This window comes from Fringilla coelebs (genome assembly GCF_963513975.1).
Source record: "Fringilla coelebs genome assembly, chromosome: 6".
Classification (NCBI taxonomy): Eukaryota; Metazoa; Chordata; class Aves; order Passeriformes; family Fringillidae; genus Fringilla; species Fringilla coelebs.
In genome coordinates, this window is record NC_140034.1 from 37,055,873 (window position 1) to 37,072,739 (window position 16,867).

General features: G+C 40.4%; 1 protein-coding gene across 1 annotated transcript in view; it reads left to right on the forward strand.

Annotated features, from left to right (window-relative positions):
- Window positions 1-16,867, forward strand: part of SPTBN5 (spectrin beta, non-erythrocytic 5) — a gene marked incomplete at its 5' end in the record, with an annotated part of 89,660 nt that overhangs the window by 51,955 nt on the left and 20,838 nt on the right. The window contains 12 exons of the mRNA XM_084207130.1: window positions 491-676; window positions 4,510-4,665; window positions 5,295-5,486; window positions 6,086-6,181; window positions 8,410-8,528; window positions 9,151-9,265; window positions 9,929-10,042; window positions 11,198-11,319; window positions 11,949-12,111; window positions 13,944-14,132; window positions 14,917-14,994; window positions 16,403-16,575. Coding sequence (XP_084063256.1) covers window positions 491-676; window positions 4,510-4,665; window positions 5,295-5,486; window positions 6,086-6,181; window positions 8,410-8,528; window positions 9,151-9,265; window positions 9,929-10,042; window positions 11,198-11,319; window positions 11,949-12,111; window positions 13,944-14,132; window positions 14,917-14,994; window positions 16,403-16,575 — 1,703 coding nt within the window. The remainder of the gene's footprint in view (window positions 1-490; window positions 677-4,509; window positions 4,666-5,294; window positions 5,487-6,085; window positions 6,182-8,409; window positions 8,529-9,150; window positions 9,266-9,928; window positions 10,043-11,197; window positions 11,320-11,948; window positions 12,112-13,943; window positions 14,133-14,916; window positions 14,995-16,402; window positions 16,576-16,867) is intronic.

The window sequence follows — 16,867 nt, forward strand, 5'->3', positions numbered from 1 at the left end:
GTAAAGGAATCTGCCTGGCTGGTGGCCACTGCTGTAACTCACCCAGGCTGGGGCGAAGCTTAAACCTGCAGCTGTGCCTGGGTACCCCAGAATGAACTCCCAGGACTTTTGCCAGCTCCCTGCCAGGCTGATGGCTCATTTTGAGAGCTACATTACAACACCTGGTTTCCAGAAAGCAATAAAATCTGAGCACTCCTGGATGTCATGCTTGCTCCGTGACTCCTTGCACTGGATAATCAGCGGCATAGGGACTCCTGAAGCTACAACTTTAATTGATTTATGTAGCCAGGATGCACCACAGAGTCCAATGACAATAATGTCAGAGATGTAACATAGTACAGGGTGAGGGGCAATGCTGCCTACCTTGTCCCTGATGTTCTTGGTTCATTACAGAAAAAAGAGAGTATTTTAACCACAAAAGACGCTTGATTTTGTTTCTTTCACACCACTTGGAAGCATAAAAGTAATTTCAGATCTGTTGCCTCTTCAGATGATGTCTCTTCAAGAGCAGGCAAGCAGGTTGGAAAAGGCTGATGGACTGGAAGGGCAAAAGATTCAGCACAGACTGGATGTCATTCATGAGAGGAAGCGTCAGATCAAGGCTCTGTCCCAGAGCAGGCGAGAGAAGCTGCAGACTGCCCTTCTCCTGGCACTTTTCTACCAAAACTTGGAAGAGGTAAGAGGGTTTTAGACTGGGATGGGGATGTAAAGCAGAGGAACCACCTGCCTCTATTTAAGTGCTCACTCTTGCCAGACATTATTGGGTGGATGGATGATCTACTCTGGTGTGGCAACTCCTGCCACACTCATGCAGAAAGATGCTCCAATGCCATTCCTGTTACTATACTCTTGTTGTGGCATTGTGCATATTGCAGCCACTTCAGGCATCAAAAGCTCTGCTAAAATAAAACAGTTGAAAAGAAAACTGCAAGCTAATATATATTTTTCCTTTGGTGGGAAAGAAAATGTATTTCAAATCAGGATGAACACAAGGTGGAAAGCATTATGGCCTGGGCACCAAGCTTTATTAGTGGGTGTTCACTGAAGGCCTTCAAAGCCCTGCTGTGGCTCAGCATAGCTCTTGAGCTACTGCAGACTGGCTCTGCAGAACATGCTGGGCTCTGTCTCCTGTTCTGGCCTTGGCCCTGTAACTGAGTAGCTCTGCTCTGTCACTACTGTTGGAAAGACAAACTAGGTCAGCCTTTCAAAGGGCAGCACAACATGTGTGACTGAGAACTGTGCTGGCATAAACAAGGGCACACAGACCCAGGGGCACATTTTTCTGGTCTGGTATCAACCCCTTCTTCTGCTGTGTCCTATGAAATGTCCTCAGTGATTTACAAAACCAGAGCTATAGTTCTTTTTCTTTTTCTTTTTCTTTTTCTTTTTCTTTTTTTCTTTTCCTTTAATTTAGCAGAAATTATTTATGCACCCAAATATTAATTTGTATTACATAGTTATACTTTTACTATCCCATGATAGGAAAGTAATGAAAATCTGCCAGTAATGACCTATCCACCTTTTGGGCTAGCAGATAGTGCATTGCACAGGGGTTTTAATTTCAAAAGAGCAATTTCCCAAAATCCTCTTGGTAGAGAAATAGTCAATGCCTTTCTAGAGATACAATCAAGCCTTTAGGTAGGAATACTTATGCATTTCTTTCCATCTCTCTGTAATTGTCAAATCAGTGCTTGGGCTGGGGTCCCCCTTAATTCTTGAATCACACACTTAGAGCACCAGATTTGGCCCTGCATAGAAGAACATTTCCCTATTCTCATCCACTTTCTTCACATAAATTCAGTCAGGAGTTCTTTGGGGATTTTTTCTCTCAGGTTATGTGCTCATTTACCTCACCAACCTAAAATCATTGCCTACTATCGTAGAATGTGAATGTCACCAAGGAATTACAAAACAAAAACCTTTAAAAATCTTACTCAAATCAGTAATATCTTTCCTTCTCTTTGTTGGATAGAATGGAATGTTTAATTTAATTTTAATTCTATTCTGGGCGTGCACAAGTTCATAAGTGAGAATGGTCCCCACAGGAATGTTAAATTCAGAGATGAGTTTTGAGTTTGGCTGTGAAATCAATGAGGTCATTGCTTATTTTTACTTATTAAGAGAACAAGACCCATAGGTCAGGTCCCACTCCCCTGAAAACTCTCTGTCCTGCAAACATGTTAAGTAATTTCTATTGATCAAACAGATTTTTTTTGTGTCAGCAGAAATTAGTGATTACTGTCATCATTAAAATTCTTCTAGTTACCCCCAAGAAGCAATGGCACAGAGAACTATACACATTGGTACAATGAACCACAATAATTAACTCACAGTTTACAAAATAAACACACAGTTTACAAAATAAAACTCACCCTTCTGCAGTAGAAATTGGTGCTTTTGTCCCACTCAAAGAAGTGAGACAGACTTACAGACCACACCCCATTGCCAAAAGGTCTATAATTTAGTGCTAATCTGGAAGGCATATGCTACTTAGAAAAGTAGGGAGTTGCTACTTAGAAAAATGTGTAGAGTTTATATGTGTTTAAGTTATTGCAGAGAGAATATTATAAAGTTAAAAGTGTTGATTCTAAAACTGGCTCTGGGTTTTAATGCTGACTCTGAAACTTGCTCATGATATTAGTAGTACTTCCTTTCCCTTTCACAGGTGTACATAAGAATAAAAAAAACATTCACATCTTTGTCTCAGGGGAATGAGAATTAGTTGTTATCTCTTGATGTCTGGAGCAGGCACATCCCTTTATATGTTTTGCATACTACTGTCATTAAAAAATCAATGTAATTTACAGTTTGTGCTTGTGAGGTTACACTAACTGATATTTTGAAAGAGTAAGTTTCTAAATTGGTAATGCCCATATTTTTATGACTCATAGAAATAAGTCTGATCTTGTGCCTATACTGAGCACAACACTGGTTTTTCTGTTGTCTTCAATGAAGTGAAAATGGCCATCCAGACAAACATTAAATCTTTCCATAGAAAGATCTTGGGAAAACAAATCAGCTTTGCTTCACGTCTGAATGTGGGCCAGGAGAAGGATCCCTCACTCTCTAGAGCCATCTCAAACAAGCCTTAAATAAACCAAGGCACTAAGAGTGCTGATGATCAGTCTGTCATTAAAGCCACTGCTTTTAATTAAAAAGTAGGAGAGAAATCGACTTTAAAGTCACTTTATCCTGGGGATTGGTTTGTTTTTCATTCCAGTTGTATGGATGAGCCTCCATTCAAATGAAGAGTCACTGAGGTGACACTGAAGCATGAGTGTGTGGCTGGGAATGGGAGAAGGCCATCGAGGAGGGTGTTGGAAATGCAGCACAGGGCACTGTGTAGCCCTGGGCGAGTTTGACATGGCCTGTTGGAGTCTCTAACTGGGCTTTGGAGGGAAACAGTTTCTGGAGAGCATGCTGCTAGTGAGAGCTATTTCTGTTGTTGTTTATGGACTCTCAGCAGCTGAAACATTTCAAAGCATTAATTAACAGAGAAAATCCTCCAGCTGACAAGTCTTGTGTGGACACAGGGCACAGTTCCACAAGGACAGCTGAGATATTTTGAAACTAATAAAGCTGCCCTTCAATTTGCAGCTCTTGTGTTGTCAAAACATTGCATTACTTCAGTGCTCTGAGGACAACAGGATCAGTTACAACGTTATGTCAAGTGTTCAATCCCCAGTGTTTTGATGGATAGAAAACATTTCCTTCAATGCTAAGGGCTAAAGTTCAGCAGAACTTCAAGAAAATTGTGGAAAACTTGTTATCCTATTTCTCATTTTATTCTGCATACTTTAAAATCCCCTTTAAAAAAATAATTTCCTAAGAGAAACACAAAACTTTTACTTCGTTAGCTCTCAGAAATCACCTGCTTTTCTGAATCTGATATTCCTGACCAGACCATTTTGAATTTTATGAAGTATAAAAGCAAATACAGTTGTATTTCCTTTCAAATAATCTGACTAGTGCTTGGGCCCTGTCTGCAAATCTTTATTTGTGTTGCATTTTCCGTTTGCATCTCACAACACCACTGACATGAGGAAATGTTAGTGCTGTTTCATAGGTGAGGCACTGAATTCTAAAGAATCTTTACGCAGTTTGCAGGTAGGTCAATGGCAGAGACACCAGATGAAACTCAGAGCCCTAAGCCCCCAGAATCAGTTGTCATAATCTCATTTTAAATATATACCATGCTAAGGCTCAAAGATTCTCTCTATATAATCGAGAAGACTGCATAATCTGTTAATACCTTGTGATAAAATCTGAGGTATTCAAGGAATTTTTCATTACTCCTGGGGTCAGATAAAAATTAGTTTCATTCCTACCTGCTTTTAACAAAGTAGAATGAGTTCAGAAACTGGAGATCCACCTCAGCTGTCAGTTTGCACTCAATCTATCCAGCCCAGGTACAGACACTTGGACAGAACTGAGACATATCCTGGGAGGAGGCCCCAGGATCCCAGGTGGTGGTGGTGGTGCTAACTCAGGTGCCTCCCAATGCTGCAGGCAGAAGATTGGATCAGGGAGCGCATGCAGAAGCTGGAGGATCCCTCCATACAAGACCCCAGCAACCTGCAGGACAAGATGAAGCTGCTGCAGAAGCATCAGGTCTTTGAGGCAGAGATTCTAGCAAATGAAGAAATCATCACAGCTGTTAATAAGGTGACCCTCTCACTCTGTTACTGTTTTTACAGATAATTACTGCTCATCTAAAGACAGATTGATGAAATGTAAAGAATGAGTAGCTTGGTCATCACTTCTTCACCAATTATCCTAGAGGATCAACAAGAACCCAGTTGCTTTGCCATGGAAATGTAATGCTATTCATTTACAACAGGGAGATACTTTATTTGCTCCATTCAGGGAGCTTCCATCTTTCCTTATAGCCTAAATAGGAAAATATGCACTGACTTCTTCCTTGCTTCCATGGTTACTCCTACAAAAGGCAAATAGGATTTCATGCCCAATTTGTGAATATTCTTGTTGGAACTGCGTGAATCATATAGCTAAAGGGCACAGTCTTCTGTAGTACTTGGTGCTCCTATTCCATGAATATCTTTCTTGGCGGGGAAATATTCAAATCCCAGTTTTCTATGATTCTAGATTCCCTCCAGATGCAAGAGCTTTCCAGCTGGCTTTATCATTTGGCAATAAGAATTTATAGTAGTACTTTATTGTTCAGTCCAGGTTAGGAGGGTGAAAGGCTCCTCCTAGGAAGGTCGTGCAACATGGTAATCCCATTAAAAACTAGTGGCAACTTTAATTTCTAATTTCCTCTTCTGAATGTGAAGAAAGGAGAAGCCCTGGTATCAAAAGGCCACCCAAAATCAGGGGAGATCCGTCGCCAAGTCCGCATGCTTCAGGAGCACTGGGAGAAGTTGAAGAGAGCTGTTGCTGCTCGTGGAAAGATGCTGGAGGACAGTCGGGACTTCCTAGAATTTCTCCAGAAGGTGGACCAGGTGGAAGCCTGGATCAGGGAGAAGGCAAGTGGATTTTAGTATTTAACCCAAGCAGCTCACTAAAGACTTGCTATTTAGCAATGACATTCTGATAAATGTATCATCTTCCAGGATATTTGCCGAGTGATTCTTGTCTGGGAGAATCGTGACAGGTTCGACAAACAATCTGAAAGGAATGATTGAACAAATTCTATGCAGTCTGTCCATACCAGAGTCAGCTGGGTGGTATTAGCACATCTTCTCCTGTAAACTGTGCACATGAAGAGTTTGTGATTATTTGGGGCCATCTCATGTGTCTCTACTAAGAGAGATTAGATTGGAAGAGACTTGAAGCATTTGGCAGCTGGCCTTCACTCTAATTGTATATCAAATCTGAAAATTTCTTTTTTTAGGAGTGAAGAATCACTTTCATTCAGAGGTTGTTTCCATAGCCAGTAATAAATGGAAAAGGGAGTTGAGACCAAGTCTCATAATTATCTAAAGATCAGAAGAGAGTGTTTCAGAAGCCGTGGGTCAGTGATTTATAGGCACATCACAGAACTTATTGCATCAGGTTAAGCATTGGGAGTAACTGTGTTCTTGTACCCTTCACCTACATATTTGTCTGCTGCTTGTTTCCCCAGGAGGTCATGATTAATGTGGGTGATGTGGGAAATGACTATGAACACTGCCTGCAGCTCAAGAAAAAGCTGAATGAGTTCCGTGGAGCAACATCAGGGGTAAGAGGTGTTTTCCATGCTCGTGGTCTTGCAGGCCTGCAAGCAGCAGGTAACTTTTCAGTCCAGTTAGCAAACACAGTTCCAGTGCTCTGAGGAGGTGTAAGGCCAAAGTGATGGGGAGCATCACTACCTCAGACATCATTTAAAAAGACAGAAATTTCTCTTATTATGCCTTCTGCTTTGAAGATGTCTAGGCAGAGCTGTCAGGCACTCATGACACAACGTAACATTTCAGACTGCATTAAATGACTGGAAAACTCGCTGTGTGAGCCTGACTTTGAGCAGATTTTGTTTGGTTCATGCAGTCTGCAAAGTTACGGTGATTTCCACCCAGAAGTGGTTTAGAAATGGTGGTTTCAGTCATGCTTGTTTGAGAACTGATCTGGACCTTCCATGAACAAGCCTGTAAAAAAAAATACTGTTTTCTCTATTTCTATCCTTTATTTCTCCATTTTCCTCCTCCTGAGGAATGGTCTCATTCTCAAACTCCTTCATCCAAATTAAACATGTTAATGTTGGGGCACATGCGGTTACTCATGAATCGTAGCATTAATAACCAGATATTCAGTAAAACAGCAATGGGTTTATGCTTTGGATAACAGCCATGTGACAAGACAGCTGCACTCTCCACCTTTCAATGTTGACATCTCTGTTTTTCTTTCATGGTGCTGAGTCATGCCAGCTGCCTCTCCTGCCCCCAGTGAGATGTGCCAATTTAGGCAGCAAACCTGGGGAACAGGGTCCTCCTTGTCGTGTGTTCTGCTCCCACCATGAGAGCTGTGAGGCCATAAATTGAGGGGATGCATTTGCAGCAACCTCCTCTTCTCTCTGTTTGTGTGAGCTGCGACAGATGAGGACTAAGAGGTCTGTGTGTCACACAGGAAAGATTACTGTGCTGATTTGCTAGTCTGGAAATTATGGGAAAGGTCTGGAAAGAGATGTGTTATGAATTTGTGAGCAATGTTTACTCTAATGTAGTCTCCTAATATTCTTTATCCTTTGTTTGCCTGTTATTTTTTTTCTGATTCTTGTTATGGCAGCTCCCATCTTCTACTTTTGTTGACTAGTAGCAGAAGGAGACAATCCTCTTCTATGCAAAGTAACAGTGTGGATATGCCTGACACCAGGGGGAAACCCTAGAGCTCCTTATTCCAGAGCCCAGCAGAATTTTGTGACAGTGCATCCACACTGGATTTGGATAGAGAGCCAAATTATTTGGCTTCAGTACCAGGGAATTAGTAAATTGAAGAGACATTCATTTTACTCCCCAGCTGACTGTGAGCTAAGGGATAGAGCAAGGGCTCTTCTACAGCTTGTACCAGCCAAAAGGATGATTAGTAGGGCAGAAACAGCCCAGTGTTCCAGCCAGCATAAGCCTCTGAACAGGAAAGTTTTTCCATAAACTTAGGTAGATCTTCTATGTGCCACTCTTGAAACTCTTGGCCTTAGACAGTATCAGCTTGAGCCACTGCTCCTGTAGCACTCTGAACATGACTCCTGCAGATAAAGAGCCGGGACAGTGTGCAGTTATGCCCTGGTAGCTGATGCTCAGTTTTGCAGTGCTTCCCAGGGAGATGCAAACAGAAGGAGGCTGCTTCTGGCACAGTGTGTGCATCCATCCAGTCTGGGCTGTCCCGCTTGAAAAATCTGAGATCAGGGTTCATCCTGCATTGATGGCTGCCAGACTTTCTATTCATTGTGCTGCTCTTATTTCCCAGGACAGGAGGCTGCAGGGTTTCTGAAGAATATCTGACTGTCTGCTGGTTACTCCAGTTACCTTTATGGCCACACATTGTAGGAAAGCACATGTGGAAGCATGCATATTGGTATGGATGCAGCATAAATAAAACACACAGTGTAGTGAACACTTACAGTGACAGTGTGCTCTTCCACAGCAGCCACCTGTGTAACCAGCAACTGCATCTGTGCTTCTTCACCAAATGAACCCCTGCTGGAATATCTGCCTTAGAAAGGAGGGTCTGAGGGCCCTCACCTAGACCAAGATCATTGCTGCATCTAGAGCCATCAATGTCCTTTCTTGCCTTTACTGTCTAATCATCAGGCACATGGTAACCCCAGCAGCTGTAGCAGAGCAAGCTCCATGTGTCTGGAATGTTAGTGGGATAAAACCCTTTCTTGCTGCTGCTTGTGCTGATGTTCAGGTCTCAGGGGAAACCAGGTCACCAGCAATTTGAGCCTGTACCTTTGTTCCCTTTCTCACTTTGCAGGAGTCAACAGTGGACGATGCTCACATCAGGGCTATCAACGCCCTGGCCATGAAACTGGAGAGGCAGAACAAGGAGGAAACAAAGACCATCTATGGGCGCCGAAAGCAGCTCAATGAGAAGTGAGTGTGCTCTCAAATGATCCCTGTAAAGCAAAAACAGGAGGGGAAAATTGGGTGTCTTCAGCTGAATTGGAGCATATGTTTCCTTTTTTTATACCACAGCTACCAAATATCAGACACTGGAGCTGTCTTTGCAGACTCCCAGAGCAGGTAGCTTAGAAGGATTTTTAATCCAGGAGTGCCAAAGTCATGTTTCTAGCCTTGGAGTCTGTTTCTCATCACTTGGCACACAAGACTCATGAAGCTTAGACACTTCCACCTATTCACACCGTTGTCCTGGTGAATTGCCTTGTGCTTTTGCTGCTCCACAGCCCCCTATCTAGGAAACAAAAGCATGAAGGTATTGATTGTGAGATTATTGAGAGTTTAAGGAAACTGGATCAGTACTTTTTAGTTTTTATCCCCATGCCATCCTAAAGACATGGAATAAATACAACCAGACAGTCTTCTCAGGCTAATGCTTTACCCCTGTGATGAGCCCTCTGTTGTGGAGAATTGGGAGATCAATACATGAGGTAGTTCAGAAAAGCTGTGGTTTTGTTTAAATATGAGCATCACAAAGCTCAGTTGTGGAAATCCTTACCTCTGAAATAGGTCTCTAAAATATTATTTCCAATTAAAGGTGGAACAGTTTTCATGGTAACCTGAATGCATACAGGAAGAAGTTAGAGGGAGCCCTAGAGATTCATGCCTTAATCAGAGAAATAGATGACATCACAGAAAGAATTACTGAGAAGGTAAGTTTTCCAATTTTGATTAATTTAAATGGAAAAATGCTCTATCAGTCTTATTCATTCAGAAAATGGAGGCAAAAATGCTGATCCTGAATTATGGTTTTGATATTAACAGAAAAAAAGGTTATATAAAAACCAATTATTTCATCAATGGACATAATTATATTTATTTAATTATAAGTCAGTAGGCAAGTGGTACTACTTAAAGTTACAAGACTTTTGGCTTGATATTTTTATAACAACTTTTAAAATGTATTTCTTCATTTTGTGGGATTTAATCTCTTAGAATCCCAAGGATAAATTTTATTTTTTATATTTCCATAACACACCTGAATTTCTGTGCAACAATTTATTGGGAAATACTTTTCTGGTTTGGTGTGTGGAAAAAAAAAACAAAAAACAGAAAGGAAAGATTGAGAAATGGAAGGAGGCAGGCCTGTCTTTGTTTTACTTGTGAAAGGCCAGAGGATTATGAGTGTTCACAAGAGATGTGGATTCTTGTTTCGTCTCTGTAAGGAGAGCAGACAGTGTGCTCTATTGATATTTAAAAAGACAATCAGAACATTTGGATGGCAATGCAAAGAGATGAAGGAGGAGGCTTTTTGAAATAAAATCCTTTTGTTTGGTGTTATCTTCACCATTTTCACATCCCACTGCCCTCTCCAGAGTGTATTGATACAAGCCCTGGATTATGGAAAAGATGTGGAAAGTGTGGAAAACCTGATTCGAAGGCATGAAGAAATGGAGAGAGAAATCAGTGTTATTAAGTCCAAAATGGAGGTAAGAAGTAGGGAAGTACAAAGGATACTGAAAAAATTTCACTTTTCTTCTTGAAAATATGGTGCAAAAAATCATTGTTACTCTTCAGATTGATTCACAGGAATTTTCAGCAATGCAAGTGCAGCATAAATTTCTTCTCATGAAAATATTGTGTTGCTTAATCCTACTTTATCTTATCAAATATTATACTTCCTGATGCAAAAAATCTAAGAAGAAAGGTCTCATTTTAACGTCTGGGTAATCTCTGGCCCTCAGCTACAAGCCAGATCAGACTGTCCCATACATTTTGGAAAGCATGGACTCCATCTTTCCCCAGTTCCTGTACTCAGCTGAACCAAAGTCACAACTCCACTTCTGTTCAGAACTTAAATGCAAACACCATACTGGATGTAGTTTCCTGACACAGACACCCAACACAGAAATTCTAGGTTATAATTGCCTGCCTGATCCAGTCTGGCTTTTGTAAACCCTGGTCATTTTGCATCACCTAGGACTACATTTGATTGAGCATTAAATATGAGTCTAAGGTCCTTTATATTTGTATATTTTTACTAAAAAGAAATATATGCTGTGGAACAGTAGTAGAAATCCAATGACAACCCCTCACATATTTTCACTGTTGGCCCTTTCATTTAGAAAATATGAAAAACTTTTTCTTTACCATAGTAACTGTATACCATAGTATAGTATACCATAGTAACAAGTTTAGTAACTGTACTTTTTAAGGATTAAAACCAGCCTGTCATATCTTCTGTTCTGCATAATTAAAATTCTTCATTTTCATCAACTTGATGGAATTTTGCAAGAAAACTTTCAACTTTAAACCTGAGTTGATGGGCATCCATCAGACTGCTAATAGAAGTTAGAATTAGCTCTTCTTTTTCCAATCTGTTTGTTGATATTCTGCAAAACTGTTTTCTAAATTGTAAATTAACTTTGTGCATGTGAAGCAATGCCTGCACATGGATGTTTGTTCACAAATGCATGGGTATTATTTTTTGCATATCATATATCCCTTTGTATATTTTGTTACTGTAATTTAAACATGCCTTTGAGAGCTGGGGTCTTAAAATGAACTATTTTTCCTGAAAGGCAAACTTTGGAATGAATATAAGTGTATGGCATAAATTTATTTCACAATAAATCTCTTCCCAGCCCCTGGAACTGGAATCTTTCCGCCTCTCCACAAGGAATCCATCCATAAATGACAAACTGACTATGAAACAACAGGAGATGAAAAACAACTGGCTCCGACTCCAGGGACAGGCTAAACAAAGGTGAAGACTTAGAGCTGATTGAATATCTCTCGGCAGGAGCAAAGCTGCTCCCTGGGGTCTAAACCCTACTTGCCAGAGGTCTTTTAAAGTTTTTTTAAGGATTTTTTACAAGTTTTACGTAGGCAGCTAAGACACCTGCATTGGAAAATGTGTGATTTGATACACAAGAAGTTCCACTGATGTGACTTTGGGAAAACCAATACAATGTTTTTGTGGTTTATCCCATTAAATAATGTTACTAAAATGCCTCCAGACTATCAAATTAAATCTAACATACAGCCTTTGTGAAAGACTTATTTTTGGAAGGTTCTTGAAGATTATTTTTTTTCTCAAATCTTTCCAAAACAAGAAAGGCTTCATCCTGATCTGTAATCATTGCTGTAAGCAACAGCCATGAAGGCTCTTTTACCTTTCTTGTGCTAATGAACCAATGCAAAAATATTAGTAAATATGTTGTCTCCAAAGCAGTGTGCATCTCCTGTGGTTTTGGTTAACATGAGGAACTGTAAGGGAAAACTTGAATTAATTTCATTTGGCTTCTGTTAAGATATTTTCCTCTGTGAATGGGGAGGGAGAGGCAGCTAGATAATTCCGTGTCAGATGATGCTCAACTGCACCTTGTGTGGCAGGAAGGAGAAGCTGGCAGCCTCGTACCAGTTGCAGAAATTTAACTTGGAGATGAAGGAGATACTGGACTGGGCCCAAAACACCAGAGCTTTAATGGAAGCAGGGGGGCTGCCTAAAAGTGCAAATGAAGCCGAAAGCATGATAGAGGAGCATCAGGAGAGAAAGGCAAGTATCCTCCGTGGCTCCAGTTGCACTTACTGGGAATCTTTCTGTGTGCACAGCATGCTTCTGTCAATAACATGGTAAAAAATCTGTTTTCAGTGCCAGGCCAGGGGTAGAAATCCCCTACATACTGACAGAACTGTCCATGGGCTGTTGGGCAGCTTGTGTCTTTGCAAAAAGGCTCAGAAGCCCCATGAGCTGTCCAAGCCTGATGGTGAAGAACAGGCTCAGTCTCACATCATAGTCACTGCTCATCTCATTATTCGTATTGCTAAAGAAGTTAATGCCAGTTAATCCTTGCTTCGAGCTAGATTTTTTCATGTGAACTTAATTTACGTGAGAAGAAAATAGAATCAGCAGTTTATTTCACACAGCAAAGCAAATTACCAATGAATGGAGCTACACATTCACTTCTGAAACACTTCATATCCCAGTAATAATTACCTTGCCAATGTTTTGCTGGCTAATTTGGCTAACACTTTTAGTTTCTTTTCTGAAAGGAGTGAAAGTTTAATTAGCATTAGAAAAAAAAATGAATATTTTACTTTTTCCCAAGAATCATGGCTATCTTTCAGCTGTTGTGCTACATTCTCTTTGTAATTACTCTACTTCTTCTAAAGATCCTGTTCACAGAATAATTACTGAAACCCAGTGTTTTGTGAGTCCCATTATTAACACAAACAATTTGTAGATTCTGATTGATTTTCTAAACCTGAATTTAGTGTGAAGTACCTGAAGTCCCCTCCTTCTTTAGAGTCACCCATTTTAACAATGCTTTCTCCTATCACTTAACAATGTTTTCCTAATAATTCTTTGTCATATTAAAAATATCCCAGACCACTGATGTAGTGTGCTCCAAATTTAAATGGTGCCAGATCTAAGTCTTTAATATCTGTTAGTCAAGGAGCCCAAATGTCCCTAAGAAGACAGTCACAGAGAAAAGGAGGAATTCAGGCATTATGTTCTTATGCTGCCTAAACTAAACAAGGCAAGAAGGAGGGGTATTTCATTCTGGTTAGTGGCTCATACCAAAGTCCTTAGGAGAGACTGGAGTTGAACACCAGATGCTCATGTGAATTTCAAAAATATTTGAATTACGATTTTATGGCTGTGTTATCTATGAATGGGCAACACCACCACCCCAAAAATCTCAAAAAGCAACAGTTCTAATTTCAGAAATTTAATAATACATAGCATAGTGTTCAAGGTAGTTTATGAGTTAATACATGGTATTATTTCATTCCATAGTTATTTTCATTTTCAAATTGCTTACATTAGAAATTCCACATTCAGTTTGCAGGGATCATTAATTGCTTTTTATGCTTTCACCTTCGGGATTCAGTGTAGGGGTGTAATTCATTCCTCAGACCAGGTGCAAAAGTTAAATATGTTTCATTTTAACCACACAGAATGAAATAAAACCATGCCTTTAACGTAAAAATCCGATGCAAACTTCTTTGTCGGGAGAGGAAAAGTTCTAGGCACTGTTTCTTAAAAGCACCACTTTTATGTAGGTAGACTGGGGGATGATATTATCGATGTTTGAAATTGTGTTCATTTGCATCTCAGCATTTTCTAATCTGTTTCTAACTAAATCTCAGTTTTCATTTGTAGGAAAACAGTTGTTCCTGGACCAATAAAGTCATTTATTATTTACATTTACTCTCTCTTAGGCAATTCTCTGCCCTTCCAGTAACATAGCTCAAAGATGAATGATTTTCCATGCAGATATTAGTGCTGGAAAGTTACAGCCCAAGCTCTTTCCCTTAAGGCTTGTATTCAGAATAACTGGCTTTTCATGAACCCTTGACATCAACCTTAGTAATGTATTTTAGGAGGAGATTGAAGCCCGAGTGGAAAGGTTCAACGCTCTCAGTGACTATGGCAAAGAACTTGGCAATTCAGGTCACTATGCAGCCCCTGAGATTCGCCAGTCCCTCTCCAGACTGCAGCAAGCCTGGTCTGAACTGATCCAAGCATGGAAGGAGCAATACATAAAATTGTTTCAGGCACAAGATTTACAGGTGAGTGAAATGACATTCAAGAGAGGATGCACATGCCCCTGACAGTTTTTCTTGATATAAACAGCAAATTTATGAGATGGCAGGATGAAAGATGTGCTAATAATACCCAGTGTTTCATCTGTATTTCAGTGGTTTCTGGAAGGCAGGCTGAGGGCCAAGCACATTCAGTGGTGACAGGCCTTTGAAAAATTTTACCTCTACAAATCATAGAAATTTCTGTGGAATATGTGCTAATATGTTTTTCAAAGACTGTAAAACTTAGCAAATTTTGGTCAAACTCTCATGCATCTGGAAAGAAACACATACTTATAACACAACATCACTATTCTTCCAAATTCTAAAACCTGCCCAAAAAGATGTGGAGCCAGACAAGTATTTTTTAAAAACTGAAGAAAAATTTAGCATGGACAGAATAATGTATTTTTTCCTGGCTTTTTTCCCTTATAAAATAACTATTTTGGCTGCAGTTTTCCAGAAATACTTCTCTGTAACAATCATCTCACTTTAAAAATTTCTGCTCAAACAGAGATTCTACAATGAAGAATGTCAAGTATTTTAAATAGGAGCTGGGCTACTAATCCCATCTAAAATCATCACATATATGAAAACTTAAATCTTATGGTATGGGCAGTTTCAATGCTTTTTCATGTATTATGTTAATTTTTGAAATAACGATGAAAGTTTGCTTTTTTCAGTGTACTGTGCTGAAGTCAGGTTAGCTTCTGCTTTACAGCATTTCAGCATGCTGTCCTGTTTGTGACTGTTGGGTTTTTTCCCTACACAGAAATTCTATGGCTACGTGGAGCAGATTGAGAGCTGGCTCAGCAGCAAAGAGGCCTTCCTAGCCAACGAGGACTTAGGGGTATGTGCTCTGAGAAATTACAGTCTGATTCTCTGGAGGAGAGGGGAATGATGTGCTCTGAATCTTCCTGTGCTCTTTCTCCTTCTGAAGTTACTGCTCTGCCCTGTTAGTGGTTTAGGATCAGATTTCTTTCCTTGGTACTTTACACAGGATGGGAATCTCAGCCCTAAGGGTAATGGAACATCCAACTGCTCTGAGTACAGCAGGAAAATGAGACTGCATAGAAGCACAGAATTCTAGTGTGGTTTGGGTTGGAAGGCACCTGAAAGACCACCCATTTCCCACCCCCCTGCCATGGGTGGGGACACCTCCCAGCAGCCAGGTGGTTCAATGCCCCATTCAGCCTGGCTTGTCTTGTCTGACCCAAATACATTTGCCAGCAGAGTGCAAATCATCACTGCTGGCATACCCAGTGTAGCTTTAAACTACCTACCACACGTATCAGTGATGCTGCAATAACTGAAGTTGCAGACTGATGCATGGGCTGCAAAAGCTGTTCAGAATGCTGGATATACATTCTGACACTTAGCTCACCCTACACCTTGTATAGGTAGTGCTACTAAATTAGTTGCCTCTGTGGGGGCTACAAAAACATCTCAGAATTCAGTGTATTTGCAGTCCCTTCATTACAGTATATCAGACTTAGAAGGAGTCATCCAATCATATTTAACTCAGTGATGGGCAGAAAATGCTCTGTGAGTAATTTCCCATCCAATGACTCATGTAAGCACCCAGAAGTTTTGTGTTTTTTCTGACCCATTTGATGTGAGCTTATTGCTTCCTTTAGAATAGTGGAGAAGCAGAGTTTACTGGGATAACAACATTTTGACACCACTGGTTCTATAATTAAAGTGCAGAGGGGTGCTGAAAGGAGAACTCTGAGTCATTAATCTTGGGATTCACAAACATTACAAGAAGTGTTTCTCTGAAGATTAACTGTAGTGTCAGACTCCAATCCTCAAATTCAAATCTGGATCTGAGCTCTTCCAAATTCCCTGAGTTGAAACTGAGACTCTAATTTTAACCTCTTTCTGTGACATATTTGTTCACTTAACTCTGATTTCAGTTTGGCATCCCACGTTTGCTTTCAACATGGCATCTGTCTTAAGACTGATTTAAAATTAGGGGTTGATGTTTCAATTCCTGAGAAGTTATGTGTTCTAAGCAGCACAACAATATGCACAAGGAGATAAGCATCCAGCACTGAAATAATGGCCTCAGACCTTGCTTGGAACATTATTTAGGTCCCAAGTGTCAGATCAATGCCAATCAATTCCAAGGAACTATAAATTTTCTTGACAACTAGGTTGCAAATCTGGGGTAAATGCCATTTACCTCCTGGATTACCAGTGTTTTGGATGGAAAAACTCTGACTGAAAGCAGCTTCCCTTTGTTGAATTCTATCCAGGACTCAGTGTCTAGTGTGGAGAGCCTGCAGCGGAAACACACACAGTTTGAGAAAGCCCTGGAAGCTCAGATGGAGAAAATCAATGAGATGGCTTCATTTGCTCAGCAGCTAACACAGAACAAGCATTATGACTCAGAAAATATCAGCAGCAGGTGCCAGGCTGTTCTGAGGAGGTGAAGTAAAATCCTTTCCATGTGAGCCACCAATCTCTTCTGCAATGAGACCCTTCTCCTGTGATCATTATCTTTAAATGATTTAAGAGAACTATAAGCCGGTTTGCGTTTGCTCAACTTCATGCTTTCAATGGGGTCTTCCCAAACTGGCTTCCAAAATGCAAGTGGAGGGGGAGCAGGATTCAGAAAAAGGCAGCTTCTCTTTAATTCTGTATTCTGGCCTGGCCTTGGGACAGTGCTGCAAACAGAAGGCCTGCCACGCCATTAAACACTTCATTATCAGTAAATACCA